The 17,036-nt window shown below is 42.4% G+C and overlaps 1 protein-coding gene across 1 annotated transcript in view; it reads right to left on the bottom strand.

The window, feature by feature from the left end:
• FBXO16 (F-box protein 16) overlaps positions 1–15,696 on the bottom strand; it is a 49,529-nt gene extending 33,833 nt beyond the window's left edge. Inside the window, exons 1-2 of the mRNA XM_013005903.2 lie at positions 15,516–15,696; positions 12,012–12,147 (exon numbers count right to left, since the gene is read on the bottom strand). Coding sequence (XP_012861357.2) covers positions 12,012–12,110 — 99 coding nt within the window. The 5' untranslated portion in view covers positions 12,111–12,147; positions 15,516–15,696. The remainder of the gene's footprint in view (positions 1–12,011; positions 12,148–15,515) is intronic.
• Positions 15,697–17,036: the final 1,340 nt, after the last annotated feature.

Raw genomic sequence — 17,036 nt, 5'->3', positions numbered from 1 at the left:
ACTGTCCACCTAGTTGGGATTGGGGCTGCCCCCTCACTCTTTGGTTTTCTAACTCTAGATGTATGCACATTTCATTATATGCTTTATCTTCTTGAGTTGGCTTTTGAATTTTCTGTTTAGTTCTTTTTGGCTACTCTACATTCAAGAGCAAGTTTCAGAGTCTCTTCTGATATCCACTTTTGTCTTTTTAATGACCTCTTACCTTCATCACGTATGATGTTCTTGATGTCCTCCCATAGCTTGTCAGGTCTTCTGTCATAAGTGTTCATTGAGTCAAATCTGTTCTTGAAATCCAGGTGGAATATACTCATGGTTATATTTTGGCATCATGGACTTGTTTTAATTTTCTTCAACTTCAACTGAATTTACATATGATCAATTTATGGTCTTTTCCACAACTGGCCACAGGTCTTGTTTTGGCGGATTTTTTCCATTAGCTTTTCCCAGATACAGTCAGTTTGATTCCTGTATACTCCACTTGACAAGATTTATATATGTAGTTGCCATTTATGTTGGTTGATAAAATCATTTGAAATGAATGTCATTGTTTTTTCAAAATTTTATCATGCAATCCTGAGCTTCATATCTGTTCCTAAAGTCATATTTCCCAACTACTTACCCTTCCTCTTTGTTTCTAATTTTTGAATTCCAATCACCAATAATTGTCAATACATATTATGGGCTGATCAATTTCAGACTGAAGAAGCTGGTAAAACTCTTCAATTTCTTCCACACTGGCTTTAGGAATTTGGAGGTAAATTTTGGAGAAGAATGGAAAGAATTGGAAAACTAGAAACCCTACACCAAATACATTTCCAGAAGATAAATAAGATAACAAAATCAGACAACACAGTAAAAGTGTAGTTATGGAATCAAAGAAATAAAAATCCAAATTAGTGTGCTTAAAGATAATGTCCTCATCACATAACAAACAAAAACATACTGTTGAGAAAGAGAGGAGTTGGAACAGAGACCCAAAGCCCATCTGTAGACCATGGAACAATCCCCCACAGAGGGGCCACAGGAAAGGGATGAGTCAGTCAGGGTGCAATAAAGCATCGATGAAACACACAATATTCCTCTGGTTCCTTGAGGCTTCCTCACCCCTCAGTCTCATGACCCCAGTGCTGCTTCTCAATTCAGACGACTGGAGCATGACACAGGTATAGATAAGCCATGGGAGCTCATGACACACGGAGTCCAGGAATAGGAGGGGAATAGAAATAACAAGGGTAGACGGAAGGTGGGCCAAGGAGGGAGAAAGGGGGAACTGACTGCAATGACGGACACAGAATCATACACCCCTCTCCAGGGGGAAGAACAACAGAAAACATGGGGGAAGGGAGACAGCAGTCGGTGTGAGATATGAAAATAACAATAATTTACAATCTATCAAGGGGCCATGAGGGTGTGTGTGTGGTGGGGGGGGGTAGGGATAAAAAGAGGAGCTGATACCACGGGCTCAACAGAAAGTAAATCTCTAGAAAAGAATGAAGGCAACATATGTACAAACATGCCTGGGGAATTGATGTGTGGATTACAAGTCTTACAAGAGTTGTAAGAGCCCCCAATAAATGATCTTTTAATAAAAAATGAAAAGATGTCCTCAACTACAAATGATGAGAGAAACAAGCAACAAAAAGAACAAAGGAATCCAAAGAAAGCCTAGGAATGATGTGGGACACTTTCAAGAGAATAATCTATCTCACTGAGACTCTGGAGCAGGAAGAAACAAACAAACAAAATCTACAGAGAAAATAGTACAAGAAATCATGGAAGAGAACTTCCCTAACACCATTAAAAAAAAAAAACAATTAAAAACTCACTGCTATTCAGTCAATGTTGACTCACAGCAATCCTATAGGACAAGGTAGAACTGCCCCTGTGGATTTCCAAGACTAACTCCTTACAGGAGTAGAACCACTTTCGCATGTTTCTCTCATGGAACCAGTGGTGGTTTCAAACGTATAACCACAATGCCACCAGGGCTCCCTAACATGATAACACTATTCAAGAAGCTGCGAGAACTCCCCTGCAAAACCCCAAACAAAACTTCAAAAGAAAAAAAACATCATGTTATATCACAGTCAAACTCATCAATGCCAAGGACGTGGAGAGAATCCTGAAAGAAGATCAGGAAAAAAGAACAGTCGTCTACAGAGGAAAACCATTAAGAATAAGCATGCGTTTCTCAACAGAAACCGTGCAGGCAAGAAAACAATAGAATGACATATATAAAATCTTGAAAGAAACAAAAGGGCATTTCTAGAATAAGAGACTCATAAGAAAAGAAGAAGTAGATCAGGGCAGTCAACAGCTTCTAAGCAAAAAATATTCAGGACCAGATGGCTCCCCCAGGGATTTCTACTAAGCACGCAGAAAAGAGCTGCCAGCAATGCCACAGACTACTGCAGAATGCAGAACAGGACAGCAAACTCCTCTAGTCATTCTGTACAGTGAGAATAACCCTGATATCAAACTAGGCCAAGATGCCACCAAGGATAGAAAATTACACACCAATATTCCTTATGGACACAGATGTAAAATTTCTCAACAAAATTCTGGCCAATAATCCAACAACAATAAAAATGCACCACAATCAAGTGGGATTCATACCATGTAGGCAAAGGTAGTTCAACATTAGAAAAAAATGAACATAATTCATTATATAAATAAAACAAAAAATAAGAACCACATGATACGTATCATCGATGCAGAAATGGCATTTGAAATATCCAACACCCATTGCTGATAAAAACACTTAAGAGAATAGGCATAGAAGGGAACTTTCTCAAAACAATAAAGACTGTACTTGAAAAGCCACTGACCAACATCTTACTCAACAGGGAAAAGCTGAAAGATCCCCCTACCAATAGGAACCAGGAAAGGATGGCCTTTATTCAACTCTTATTCAACACTGTGCTGGAAATCACAACCAGAACCGTTAGATAACAAAAATAAATCCAAAGAATCCAAATGGCGAAAGAAGAAGTGAAACTTTCACTATTTGCAGATGCTATGGGGTTTTTTATGTAGAAAACCACAAAGACTTATTGAAAGATTTGGCAACATGGCTGGATAAATGATTGACACACAAAAATAAACCATACTCCTGTACACTGAAGTAGAAAACCCTGAAAAAGAAATCAAGAAAACAATAATATTTACAATAGCTATGGTTAGGAATAAACCTAACCAGAGAAACAAAAGATTTGTACAAAGAAAACTACAGAACACTACTACATGAAACCAAAAGAGACCTACATAAGTGGAAGAATGTTCCATTTCCATGGATAGGAAACATTAACATTGTTAAAATGACAATATTACCCAATACAATCTATAAATACAATGCAATTCCAACTGAGTTAGTTAATTGTGCCAGCCTGGCCGATAATCACATGTGGGGCTAATTGAAAGGCGGAGGAATACATGGGTGGTGAGCCTCGCCTTTCCAGTTCTCGGGTCTCTTGTTTTGTGATGGTTGCACCGGGTGCAGCTGCCTTAGCAGTTCCTTGCTTCAGCTTGCAAGATTCACTTCCTACAAGACATCCCCAAGAAGCTACATGGACCTATCCCGATGCAGCCCTGGGTGCTGGAGCAGCCGTGTGGAGACCCCTGCTAGTGCTGAGATGCTTGTTCGTTCACTGACTCAGCTTTCCTCCTGCAGTTGGCATCATTGCCTCTGTTTTGTGAGGTGGAGGACTTTGTGGACTGGTGTTGGGTTAATGGGTTAATGTTGGACTTGTGGGCTTGGGCAGCACCAGGTTGGGATGTTTTCGTGATGCACACTTTCATTACATAAAACTCTCTTTTACATGAGTTGCTGTGGATTTGTTTCTCTAAAGTAGATACACTCACACAGTTTTGGTGAAGGGTTTTCCCCCAAACTAATAACCCAATTAAAATGCGGGCAAAGGACCCGAACAGTTGAACAGACAGTTCACCACAAATGACATCCAAATGGCTAACAAACATGAAAAATTGCTCTTGATCATTAGCCATCGGGAAATGCAAGTCAAAACACGGATGATATCTCTCTGACATAGACAATGACAGAAAACAACAAATAATGCAGAGGGTGCAGAGAAACTGGATCCCTCATACACCGCTGGTGGGTCTGTAAATATGCACATAAAGTAGAGTCATAACATAAACAGATATATACACTCCTGGGCTCATCACCGCATGGTTCGCAATTGCAAAGAGTTGGCTAAAGAAATTTTGGTACATACACACAATGGAATACTATCTACCACTGAGAAACCAAGAAGAGACCAGGAAACTCCTCGCAACATGAATGGACGTGGAGAACATTGTGCTGGGTGAAGTTAATTCACCACCAAAGGACAAATATGGTATGAGGTTACTACTACAAGGATAAAAACTACGATAATGATAAAAACCAAGACAAGGACTTGCATATCAAAGGGAGTAGACTTTGGAGGTTCCCAAGGGAGGGACAAGGATGGGAAGATTAAACAACGGACTTGACGGTTGACAGGTACTGAGTCAGGAGAAAGGGAAGCTAGAGGTCCGTCAGAGGAGAAGTCAGGAAAGAGTGGGAGGGTGGGATAGAATACGGAGGGAGGTGTTAATGAGTGGTTTGAACTGGTAAATGTAGGTCTGATAAGTAACAACACACCTAAATAAAAAAGTCAGCTATCTCCCAGGGCATATTTCTAACCTTGTTGACACAGTCAGAATGTTAGATCTGGAGAGGACCTTTGTAATTATTTTATCCAACTCATTCATTTTACAAAGATGAAAAGTCGAGTCCTGAGAAGTGGCTAATTCAAGTCATGTAGCAAGTTACTGGCTTGAACAAAGGCTTTCAATTCCCAGAATTATTATCCTTTGTTTGATTTTATTGACATTTTTTTTAATTAAAAAAATGGAAATGCTACTATATTATATAAAGTAAAAGCTTTTCCTTCTTTTCTAAAAAAAAGTACTTTTATTGGGGGCTCTAACATCTCATCACAATCTATACATTCCTCTGATGTATCAAGCATATTTGCACATATGCCGCCATCATCATTTTCAAAGCATTCTCTTCCCACTTGGTCCCGATATCAGCTTCCCATTTCTTAAAAATCTTTTCCTTCCTTTTAAAAAAAATCATTTTATTAGGGGCTCATACAATCCACATCAATTGTGTAAAGCACATTTGTACACTCATTGCCCTCATCATTCTCAAAACATCCACTCTCCAACCAAGCCCCTGGCATCAGCTCCTCATTTTCCCCCTCCCTCCCCACTCCCCCTTCCCTCATGAACTCTTGATAATTTACAAATTATCATTTTGTCATATCTTTCACTGCCCAACGTCTCCCCTCACCCACTTTTCTGTTGTCCGTCCCCCAGGGAGGAGATTACATGTAGATCCTTGTAATCGGTTCCCCCTTTCCTACCCACCCTCCCTCCACCCTCCTAGTATCGCCACTCACACCACTGGTCCTGAAGGGATCATCCTCCCTAGAGTCCCTGTGTTTCCAGTTCCTATCTGTACCAGTGTACATCCTCTGGTCTAGCCAGACTTGCAAGGTAGAATTGGGATCATGATAGTGGGAGGGGAGGAAGCATTTAGGAACTAGAGGAAAGTTGTATGTTTCATCGTTGCTACATTGCACCCTGACAGACTTATCTCCTCCCTGAGACCCTTCAGTGGATCTCCAGTGGCCTACAAATGGGCTTTGAATCTCTACTCTGCACTCCCCCCTTCATTCACAATGATATGATTTTTTTGTTCTGATGATGCCTGATACCTGATCCCTTGGACACCTCGTGATTGCACAGGCTGGGGTGCTTCTTCCATGTGGGCTTTGTTGCTTCTGAGCTAGATAGCTGCTTGTTTACCTTCAAGTCTTTAAGACTCCAGATGCTGTATCTTTTGATAGCCAGGCACCATCAGCTTTCTTCACCACATTTGCTTATGCACCCATTTGTCTTCAGCGATCGTATCAGGGAGGTGAGCACACAATGATATGATTTTTTGTTCTTTGATGCCTGATAACTGATCCCTTTGGCACCTTGTGATCATGCAGGCTGGTGTGCTTCTTTCATGTGGGCTTTGTTGCTTCTGAGCTAAATAGCTGCTTGTTTACCTTCAAGCCTTTAAGACCCCAGACACTATATCTTTTGATAGCCGGGCACCATCAGCTTTCTTCACCACATTTGCTTATGCACCCGCTTTGTCTTCAGTCATCATGTCGGGAAGGTGAGCATCATGGAATGCCAGTTTAATAGAACAAAGTATTCTTGCATTGAGGGAATACTTGAGTAGAGGCCCAATGTCTAGCTGCTATCTTAATACTAAACCTATAAATATATGCACATAGATCTATTTCCCCATCCTCATATATAAATATATTTACATATGTACATGCCTTTATTTAGACCTCTATAAATGCCCTTTGCCTCCTAGCTCTTTCCTCTATTTCCTTTGACTTTCCTCTTGTCCCACTATCATGCTCAGTCTTCATTTGGGAAAAATATTTTTCCTTCCTATAGATCCCCAAATACCCCTACAGTACTTGGCCAGAAATCACTAATAACTTTTATGTATCTAAAGGTTCTATGTGCATTCATATACATTTATACACATATATGTGTGTGAATATACACACAATCATTTTTAAAAGAATTTTGTTTCAAAATAGAACTAAATCAAAAAGTAATTTTTTAATATAACATGATTTTTGAACAATACATATGGCCTCTAAAAGTCATCATTAAATTTGACAGAATCTATTGCAGAACACAGATAAGATGATACAATGATTATTCTCATGCACTGCCTTGATGTCGCTAATGAACTGAAGGATGCTGTCCACCACTTGTTAGCAGTGCTTTGGGAGGACATCTCTCAGCTTGGGAAAACTGCCTTGCCCAAGGTGAGGCCTTTGGGATGGGGAGCTTGCATCTACTAAATGCCCAGTATGGAAGACAGCCTGATAGGATCACGCCAGCTTCAGAGGAAGCCCAACTTCCTCCCCTGCCGCAAACCTATGTTTCCTTCCTTTTCCCAGGGCAGACCCTGAGAGACCTTCCCAGTATTTTTCTGTCTCCTCGACTTTGCTGATAATCAACCTGTGTTGGGAAATCAGGCAATAGAAACACCTTTTCTCCACAGTGGTTGAATTGATCAAATTATCTACATTCTCAAAGAAAAACCCTGAAATAGAGGCATTCAAATATGCAAGTCACTTCTTCACACATGTGTACGACTTTCACAATTCTATGGGAAAACAGATTTTAGAAGAAAACATTGAAGTTTGGGGGAGGGGAAACCAGATAAACTGTTACATAAACTGTTGGAGAACTTAAAGAGCATTGCAAACAGGTGCTCAATAACTAATAGTTGAGCTGAAGAAAAAGAACTTTCCATACACTAGTTTGGCGTTCATGGCTACAGACAGGCTAGATTTCTCTCCCTCTCTGCCCTTTGGTGCAGGTCCCTCCTTTTTTCCCCTATCTCTTGCCTCAATTTCCTCACTTTCTTTAGCTTTCCCCTTTTTAGTTTCTCCCCCTTTAATTTTTCATCATTCCATTCCCTAACCATCTTTCCCTGCCCAAGCAGCCCATGTTTCATATTGGAGTAGACACAGAAAAGGACTGATCAAGAGGGGCCAGGACTGGTGATGCAACTTTGCCAAAGGGATTAACATGTCAGCTAGTTTTAGAGAGTGTGGTGCTTAATTTAATGCTTGGCTAGGCTCTGATGCCTAATTGTTTGGCCAGACACCAGTCTAGTCGTTATTATGAGGAAGTTATATGTGATTAAATCAGTTGACCTTAAGTTAAGCAAATTACTTTCAATAAAGTGGGTGAGCTTTAATCAGCTGAAGGTCTTAAGAGCAAAAAGGGAGTTAGTTTCCCTAGGGTGTGCTGCCTCCAGACTATGAACAGACATTTTGGCAGAACTCTCACTCTTCCAATCGCCTGGCCTGTGGATCTTGGAACACAAACCTGCAGAAGTCTCTAGCCTGATGCCTGATGTGTTGTCTAAATTACCTCTCTGGGTTCTAATCTCCATTACAATGGCTAGATTTTACTTCTCTGGGTTCTAATATCCATTACAATGGCTAGATTTTAACCTTTCTGGGTTCTAACAAGTTGTAATGCCAGTTATAAAGCCAATTAACAAGTTGTAATGCCAGTGAGAAGTGCTCAGGGTTGAGTTGTTTATCAGGACATGTTAGAAAGTTCTGTCAAGTCTGCTAAAAAATGACCAAAGGGCAGACCATGCTGCTATAAGCCTCCATCTGAAGGCATTCAGCTTAAGTTCCTTGGGTCAGCAAGTCCAACTTCCCCAATTAAGTGCCCAGTAGCACCCCACTCTGGAAGCCAGCCTCCTGCACAAAAGCACTCATCTTAACTTGCTCTGTGAGGAACCTGGTGGTGTAGTGGTTACTCGCTGAACTGCCATCCACATGGTTGGCGGTTCAAAGACACCAGTAGCTCCATGGGGAATAGGGCTTTTTCTACTCCTGTAAACAGTTAGTCTCAGAAACCCACAGGTGGTCACTCTGAGTCAGCATTGACTCAGTGGTAGTGAATTTGGTTTGATTTTACTTGCTGTGGTGGTTGGGAAGTCCAGCACTCTGTCCATGCTCTGGCTCCTGATCTGCTGCTGCTGCTGCTGCTGCTTTGATAGTTATAGGTGGCTTCTGGATACAGGAGATTCACTGCACAGGTGTCTTGAGTCCAGAGGATATGCTCTACTCTTGGCTTTTGCTGGTAAATGAGAGCCCCCTAATTGGGGGCTCCTACAATTCTTATCACAATCCATATATACATCTATTGTGTCAAACACATCAGAGGGCTCATTTTATATGCAGCAGGATGGTATTCCAGGGAATCCTGTTCCAATTTACTCAAAGGTGAATCCTATCTGTTACTCCCCCCACCTTCATACCAGACCCATGCAAGGAAAGGTCTTTTGAAGAGTTAGAGACTTTGGCTAGAAATACCACATTAAATAATTCGTTGCCTCTGCACCTGACCTACACATTTTGGATTTCCTAGCTCTCACAATTGCATGTGCCAATTCCTTAAAATCTATAATTCTCTCCAGATATAGATAATCCCACCAGTCTGTTTCTCTAGAAAACCTAAACAGAACCCAAAGACTAAAGGAAAGGTGTTAAACCAGGCTAAGGAAGAACAGCTGCAGGGGAAAGATTACAGTCAACGAAGAAGGTACAGGAGAGCACAGGTAAACCATGACTCCATTTCTTATGCTTCTACAACCATATCAGGCCCTGGAGATAAGGGGAGAGAAAATAGAATCTCAACTCAGAATGCAATAGATTGGAGCGAGAAACTCAGTGAGCGGCGATAGGAGCAAAACAGAGGAAGCAAGAAGAGGCTTCACAGAATAAACAAACATGAGGTGAATCTTACACAAAGAATCCTCTTGTGTTGTGAGTAATAAAGTCTATATGTCTCTGAACTAAGACTCTTCGGTCTTTTACTGCAAAACCATATGCCAAGTCAAGAAGGTAGACCAGGGAACCTGATTGGGCTTGGATGTTGGCTATGCAGAAGCAGTGGCCGGGGTTGAAAGTGAGGAGGGTGACAGAGGTCAAATAATGAAGGAACCTTTCTCCATGTTATTCTGGGGTTCTTGTGACCTACTTTCATGAATGTGGACTTGCGCAGGCTTCTGTCACTAGACTGGTCTTTTCAACGGATTGTTCTGGGATCAGAATAAGTAGCCGGGTAGAGTTCCAGCAGGGAAACCAATTAGGGTGGTGCTCCAGTGCTCCAGGCAAAGGGTGATGAAGACGTAAACTAAAGCAGTGGTTCTCAACCTTCCTAATGCAGTTCTTCATGTTGTGGTGACCCCCCCCCCACAACTATAAAATGATTTTCGTTGCTACTTCATAACTGCAATTTGGCTACTGTTATGAATCGGGTGACCCCTGTGAAAGGGTCGTTGGACTGCCAAAGGGGTCGTGACCCACAGGTTGAGAACCGCTGAACTAAAAGTATGTGCGGCTAGAGGTGGATGGGGAAAATGGGCCAGGATGAAGAGCTCTTGGAGGAAGACTCATGGAACTGGAAAACACAGTGGATAAGGAAGCACGAAAGTTTTGGGAAACTTCTCCACAGGCCTTTCCAATTCTTAATTGTCTTGGCATAACAAGAATGCAAGGCCCTGATTACTCTGTACTTGGGCCATTTCTCAGTGCCATTTGTTTGAGGAATTAGGTTTTGTCTCCCTCCAGGACCCAAAGCTCACTTGCTTTGGGCATGCTATAACAGCAGTAGATTCCTCAAGTTCATTGCTTCTCAGCTGTGAAGAAACCACACCATCTGCAGCATTTACATGTGCCCAGTGTCACGTGTGAGGCTTAGAAGACAAGTATGATGCCCATGCTACTTGCTGTGGTGTGTGTAATAAAGCACTGTGTGTCTCTGGCCTAAGACTCTTAGATCTACTACAAAACCATATTGTCTTCTATTCCTATGTAACAAGCCGTTATTATTATAGTGAAGGCGAATTTTATGTTTGCCCCCCCCCAATGATTTCCTTTAGTTATTGAAACAGGCACTAATGTAGGTTTTTCTTAAATTTCATAATTTATGAGCTTATAAATTGGGTAAGTTCAAAGCCCAGACCTAAAAGGAAGAAGTAAGATTTCTGGCTCTGAGTGGCTTAGTATAAAGGGGTCCCTCTCATTAGGGTAGAGAGCTGGCTGGGAGAAGCAAGATAATGAGGATAATTTTACATATGGTGATTGCATACCTCCCCCCACAGCATTTTATTGTCAACTGATACAGGTTCCCCTTGCTAAAAGTGGAATGCTTTTTATGAAAGATTTTGTAAGCAGCAATGGCATAAAGCAAAGGCAATTAGTGTTCATTTATAGGAGGGAAAATTTTGAGTATTCCCAGACCCAGAATATAGCCTACCAAATCATCCCAACAACACACAAAACCTAAAACCACACCAGTGTAGAGTAATGGCAGGAATGATAGGATATCTACACAGGCTATATCCAGGAGGAATCATGAATGTACATGGTCATTCCAGGGGAAGGAGCTTGGCGATACCAATCTCCCAGCTCAGGTGCTCGCTGACTCTTTAACGACTTGCTGCAAAACAAATGCTGAAGGTTAATATTGCCTGTTGCCTCCCTTCTCCACCAAGGTTTCTTCCAGTTATCGCAACAGGTACTAGTAGGTCACTCACAGAAGCAAAATGGTCGAAAGCAAAATTTCAAAACACAAGGGATATGGACCCCCTGATACCTTTCTCATCCGTAACTGAAACAGAAACAAATGCCTCCAAGGTTGTCCAGTCTCGGCCCAGCAAGATACTTAGCGCCCCACTTGTTGGACATATGATTGCTCATGCCCAGAAAGCAGGTAGGAAATGAGCTTCCTGCGTAGTACCCCCTGCGTCATTCTCTCTTGAGTGAGCCACTTCATTTGGTGATGTGTGCAGCACTACCCAATGACCTCAGCGCTAACCAGAAACACCTGTCGTCCCAAGGCCCTGCCCCACAGAGCACGTCCTCTCTCTCCTTCTAGAGGAGAGCATGGGGTGCCAGCAAAGAGGCCGTCAGGGAAGAGAGAGGCAGAGTAACAAAAGAGGAAGGACCCAGCCGCAGCCATTTCCTTCTGGCGCAGGGACTCTGCCAATGGCCAGTCTTGTTCACTGAGCAAGGACTCAATGAAAGTTTTAAAAATAAATGCTTCACTTTGCTTTTTAATCCAACCAGATGTCATGAAATCGAATAGAACTGGGCTCTACATGATTTTTTTTTTTTTTGCACATGAATTTTATTGGCTGCTTTTCTTTCTTTAGAGTCTCTTGGTGTGGACTACAACCTTTCAGTGAGCAGCCAAGCATGTTAACTGCTGACACCACTCAGTGACCCCTTTAATCCATTTCACAACCCTGAACAATGCCTTTCGTATTTGGTACACCAAAATGCTATTTTCCTTTGTCTTTAAAGCATGGATCCAATGGATACAATAGCTGCGTGGCCACTTACCTGATCGTTCAAAAGCTGCTGGTTTAGAGGTGTCCAGGAACTCATCTTGGTCTGCATTTTGAGACCTTCAATGTTTCTGGGTGGTGCAAAGGCCATCATGAAATAACTGGATATTCATCCATTAAAAAAGCTGTACCTATCAGAAGAAATCAATCATATCATCTTCAGAATGCTAAAATTACTAGCATGATCTAATCTTTTAGTCTTTGGGGGGGGGTGAGGGACACAGGGAGAAGGGAGAGAAGAGATATTGGGAGCATTTTATATTCTGTGGCTGTTACTCAGTTGATTTAGTCAGTGACCATATAGGACAGAGTAAAACTGCCCCAGTGGAGCCCTGGTGGGTGTGCATTGGGCTGTGATCCACATGGTCAGCAGTTCAAAACCAGTAGCAGCTGTGAGGGAGAAAGGGTGGGGCTTTCTACTCCCTTAAACAGTTAATGTCTCAGAAACCCACAGGGGTCACTGTGAGTCAGCCCTGACTGGACAGCAGTGAGTTTGAAGACTGTCCCCGACGGTATCCAAGTTCACAGAAGCAGATGGCCACACCTTTCTTCAGAGCAGCTTTTGGTTAGCAGCTGGACATTTAAGCACTCTTCTACCCAGGCTCCTTGTTGCACGTGTCAGACCCTTAATATGGATGCAGCATTAAAGCTCCTGGTGGGGCTCTGGTGGCACAGTGCTTACACCACGATTCGCCAGGTCAGCAGTTTGAAACCACCAGCCACTCCCCAGGAGAAAGATGAAGCATTCTACTCCCATAAAGACTTAAAGTCTCTGAAACCCACAGGGGCAGTTCTACCCTGTGAGTAGAACTCTGCTATGAGTAGGCTAAGAGTAGGCAGCGAGTGAGAAAGCTCATAACCATCGTGTGAGGTGTTGGGTGTTGGCTCATCTTACAGATGAAAAGAGTTTCACTGAAGCGGCCTGACCTGCCCAAGATTATTTGTGGAGCCAGCAGGTGGGAGAACTGGGATGAGGCCTAAGCCAGGTTAAGTCCATTTCATTGGACCATGATAGGGAAATACAGACTCAATCACTGCCAGCTAAGGATATATACACCATATAGTCCAGAAAGAGTAGGATCTTAACTACTACTCCTGTTTGAACTTTCTGACAGCGAAACAACAATGTTGTATTTCATCATACCAGCTGCCCGTCAGTCAATTCCTACTCATGGTGACCTCATGTGTTAGGAGTTGGATGGTGCTCCGTAGTGTAGTCAGTCATAGGTTGGCTGGTCTTTCATCTGAGGACCACCCTCAACTGTTGCCTATGGAACTTGAACTATTCCTTTTCTACATTTTTATCCAAAAGAAAATCAAAGATGAATACATATGGACAGCCAGTAAGGTAGACAGGAAACTTTATACAAAGGGGGCTTCAAAAGCTTCATGGAAAAATTCTATCATTTTTAAATTCACTTTTCCCAAGAACCTTTTGAAACCCCTTCACACGTGCAAGGCGAGGATGACAAACGTGCTTCCTCTTGCTGATGGAATGGGAGGAGTGGTTTGTTGTGCGTGCCACATAAAAATTTCTCTTTTTAATCATAGTTAGTGGTCTCTATGGTAACCATGTGTGCATGTCCATGTATATACTGCCTGTCATCTGTAATAGAGCAAGAGGAACAATCAGATAAAACATAGTTGTAAAATACAGAACAGGCCAGCCCTGTTTGCATGCTTTCAGAGTTGTAGTACCGGAAGGGCTGTTTCCCTGGCGAGGCCCATCTCAAGACAACCAACTTTCCCCTTAGTTCACATGATACCTAACTCTAAGGAGACAGGACGAAGGTAACTACCAGCTTAGAATCCTGGGAAGCCTCTAATACACCTGGCCCTCATACAGAAACTGTGCACATAATCAGTTAGAAAGGAGCTTGTTTTTGACATGATGTAGGAATAGAGGAAGAGAGTTTCTCAGCTTGGATCAGTAGTTTTTAACTTGGTATTAGCAATATGCTATATCCATGTGCATTTTTCTAAGAAGAGGATTCACAGAATTCATTACAGAGCTTTGTGGCCCTCCAACAGAGTAAACATACCTGGTTTAAAGGGGAGAAAGATAAAAACATAAACAACAACAAAAAAGATGTAAATATTTTTAACTAAGCAGATCTAGATTTTTTCAATAGTGCTTTGCATCTATAATTTACTTGCTCCCATGTACTTTTATACCTGTCAATTAATAATATCATAATGAATTCATTTCTTATTTCTTTTATAAGTTATCTAAGTATATGATTATTCATAATTAGATGTTAGAGAGAGGCTAAGGAGAACCTGAGGGCTGACCTGATCCCCCCTTTTTTTGTTTTTTGTTGTTGTTAGGGGCCTTCAATTCGGTTCCAACCCATAGCGACTCTCATCTTTGCACAATAGAATGGAACGCTGTCCAGGTAGCTTTGAGTCGCCATGAGTTGGAATCACTCAACAGTAGTGAGTTTGGAGGGTTTTGGGGGGTGGTGTGGGGTGGGGTGGTGTTGGTACTAGGCTTGAATTCGAGGTACAGAGACAAGAGTTTCTATTTTAATAGAACTTCCAGTCTACTGTTAGATATCTTGTTTTGTTTTGAAATAACCAGTTGATCATGTCAGAATATACAAGTCCCTTAGCCTGGAAGTCTAAGTCCTATGTGATTTTATCCCCACCTCCCTTCATGCACCTGTGCCAAGCAAGACACACAGGACTCCTGCCCACGCTGTGAACACGGCACACAACTTTGATGCTTTTGAATCTTTGCTTATGCGGTTTCCGCAAGCTGCTGAACTCCTTTCATAGCACTGCACCAAAACCACTGCGTGGATCCCATTCTGACTCAAAGCAACCTTGGCGTAGAGTGCAACTAACCCACAGGGTTTCCAGGACAGACATTTTTACAGAAGCAGACTGCCACCTCTTTCTCCCATGAAGCTGCTGGTGGGTTTGAACCACCAACCTGATGGATAGCAGCTGAGCACGTCCCTACTGAGTCACCATTTAACCTTTACTAGGTTAAATGAACACAAGTTAAAAAAAACCACCCTGAATGAATGAATGAATGAATAATACAATAGCAGGTGATTTAAAGGTCATGTTAGGTGAAAGGCATCACACAGAATTTGGCAGATTACCAATTTTATTTTAATTTTACGAAGAGTAGGTCTGGTTTTTTTTTTAAAACACTGGCCACCCATTGTACATGCTGCTGCAGCGTTAGTTAAAGTGGAATCTCTGATTGTATCACGAAATTGGCAAGGTATGGTTATATAAAAACGAATTCATTTCCAGTTCAAATAGTTAAGATCTGAGCAAGAACTATAACACAATGCAAAGCGCTAATGCTTGGTAGACATAAAATAATTATTTGTTGACTGTTAATTTCCTGACACTTTAGCGGAAAGGGGAGAACGCTATGCAATTCCCAGAAGCACTGACTAGGGTTGGGAGAGGCTCCGAAGGATCTGAGGGGGGAGGCTCAAAAGAGTCTCCATCTTTTTCATGCACTGCCCATCGCGCTCACCTCTTTCCTCTGGTTTCCTTCTTCAAGTCTCAAACGCTGGGGTTGCCATAGTTGCAGGAGGCCAGCTTTTTCTTTGCCTCCTACCAACCCCCACCCTTTCTAGCATCCAGTAGCCCAATCACAGCCTATAAATCCCATCGCTGGCATCCGGGGTCTCGTAGGTAACAATGTGTGGTCTCTTGATTGGCCAAGAGATCCAGGAGGGCTGGCTCCAAAATTTGGCCTAGAGATGAAATTTTAAAAAGCGTGAGCACGGAAACGGCGAGAGAAGCTGCAATGTCCCGATATAATGCTGAGAAGAAGAGGCATTCCATCCTGAAGCAGGGAAAGCCCCCATCACGATAATATTGCTTTAGAAATCCGCCCTCCTAACTGGGCGTGCCTAGTTCAACTGCTCTGGTCACTCCGGGGCTCCGAAATGAAAACTCCACTTTTCCAGGTTTTAAGAATGGCCAGCAGGTAAAAGAAGGCTCCTGGAAGAAGAAGGAACAGACCGGTTCACAGAAAGAATAGCACCTGCAACCGGAAGCGGAGGGATGGGGAGGGAAATGGCCAGGCACATAAGTGCTTCTCCACATAAATGTCAATTTCTGGATTATGGAATTCAGCTGGGCAGATGCACCAGGGAACCAGCAGATGGCATGCTGAATAAGAATAAATCCAAACTCGGCGATCTTAAAATCCAAGCTAATTTAAGTAATGAAATTTGTTGAGCTCCCACTATACAATAAGGGGTGGAGTGAGGAAAGAAGGATAAAAGTAAACGTAATGAAGAAGACTGGAAAAGGCATTGTAGAAACAACCAATGGAAGGCATACGTCCGGTGACAGAACCAGAAACAAGTGCAGGAGAATACCAAAGTGTTCAGAATTCCAGAAAGGACATTCTTCAGATAAGACATGGAAAGCAGTTTTTTTTTTGTTTAATCATTTTATTAGGGGCTCAAACAACTCTTATCACAATCCATACACACATCAATTGTGTAAAACGCGTTTGTATATTCATTGCCCTCATCATTCTCAAAACATTTTCTCTCCACTTAACCGCTCCCCCCCACGCCCCGCATCAGGTCCTCATTTTTCCCCTCCCTCCCCGCTCCCCCCTCCCTCATGAGCCCTTGATAGTTTATAAATTGTTATTTTGTGGAAAGCAGTTCTTGACAGCAGCTAACAAGGACAAAAAGATTTTCCTCGCTACCTGGTTTCCTAAAACATATGGATTCTCTTCTAGCTTAACAGCTGTTTGTATCGTGCTTCTTGGGCAGTGTTGTAACCGCCCAAGAGAAGGGGAGCTGGGGGTGGGTGGGTGGGGGTGACGCTCACAGCCTGCAAAGTGATGACACTGATATTAGAACCCTGGTTGTCTGAATTCCGCACTAGTGGTTTCACCACTGACCAGGTTGTACGTAAACCAATAAACTGAAGTATTTGGGGGTGGTGACCTGGAGTGGTATGTAGATGTAATGTGAAATTACCACGTACTACCTACTAGGTAACCTTTATGACTTCAAAACGGGTTCAT

This window comes from Echinops telfairi, unplaced genomic scaffold (assembly GCF_000313985.2).
Source record: "Echinops telfairi isolate 266 unplaced genomic scaffold, ASM31398v2 ScPeMD7_9;HRSCAF=40, whole genome shotgun sequence".
Taxonomy (NCBI): Eukaryota; Metazoa; Chordata; class Mammalia; order Afrosoricida; family Tenrecidae; genus Echinops; species Echinops telfairi.
The sequence above is the reverse complement of the archived record's forward strand: the minus strand, read 5'-3'. Positions and strand labels throughout refer to the sequence as shown.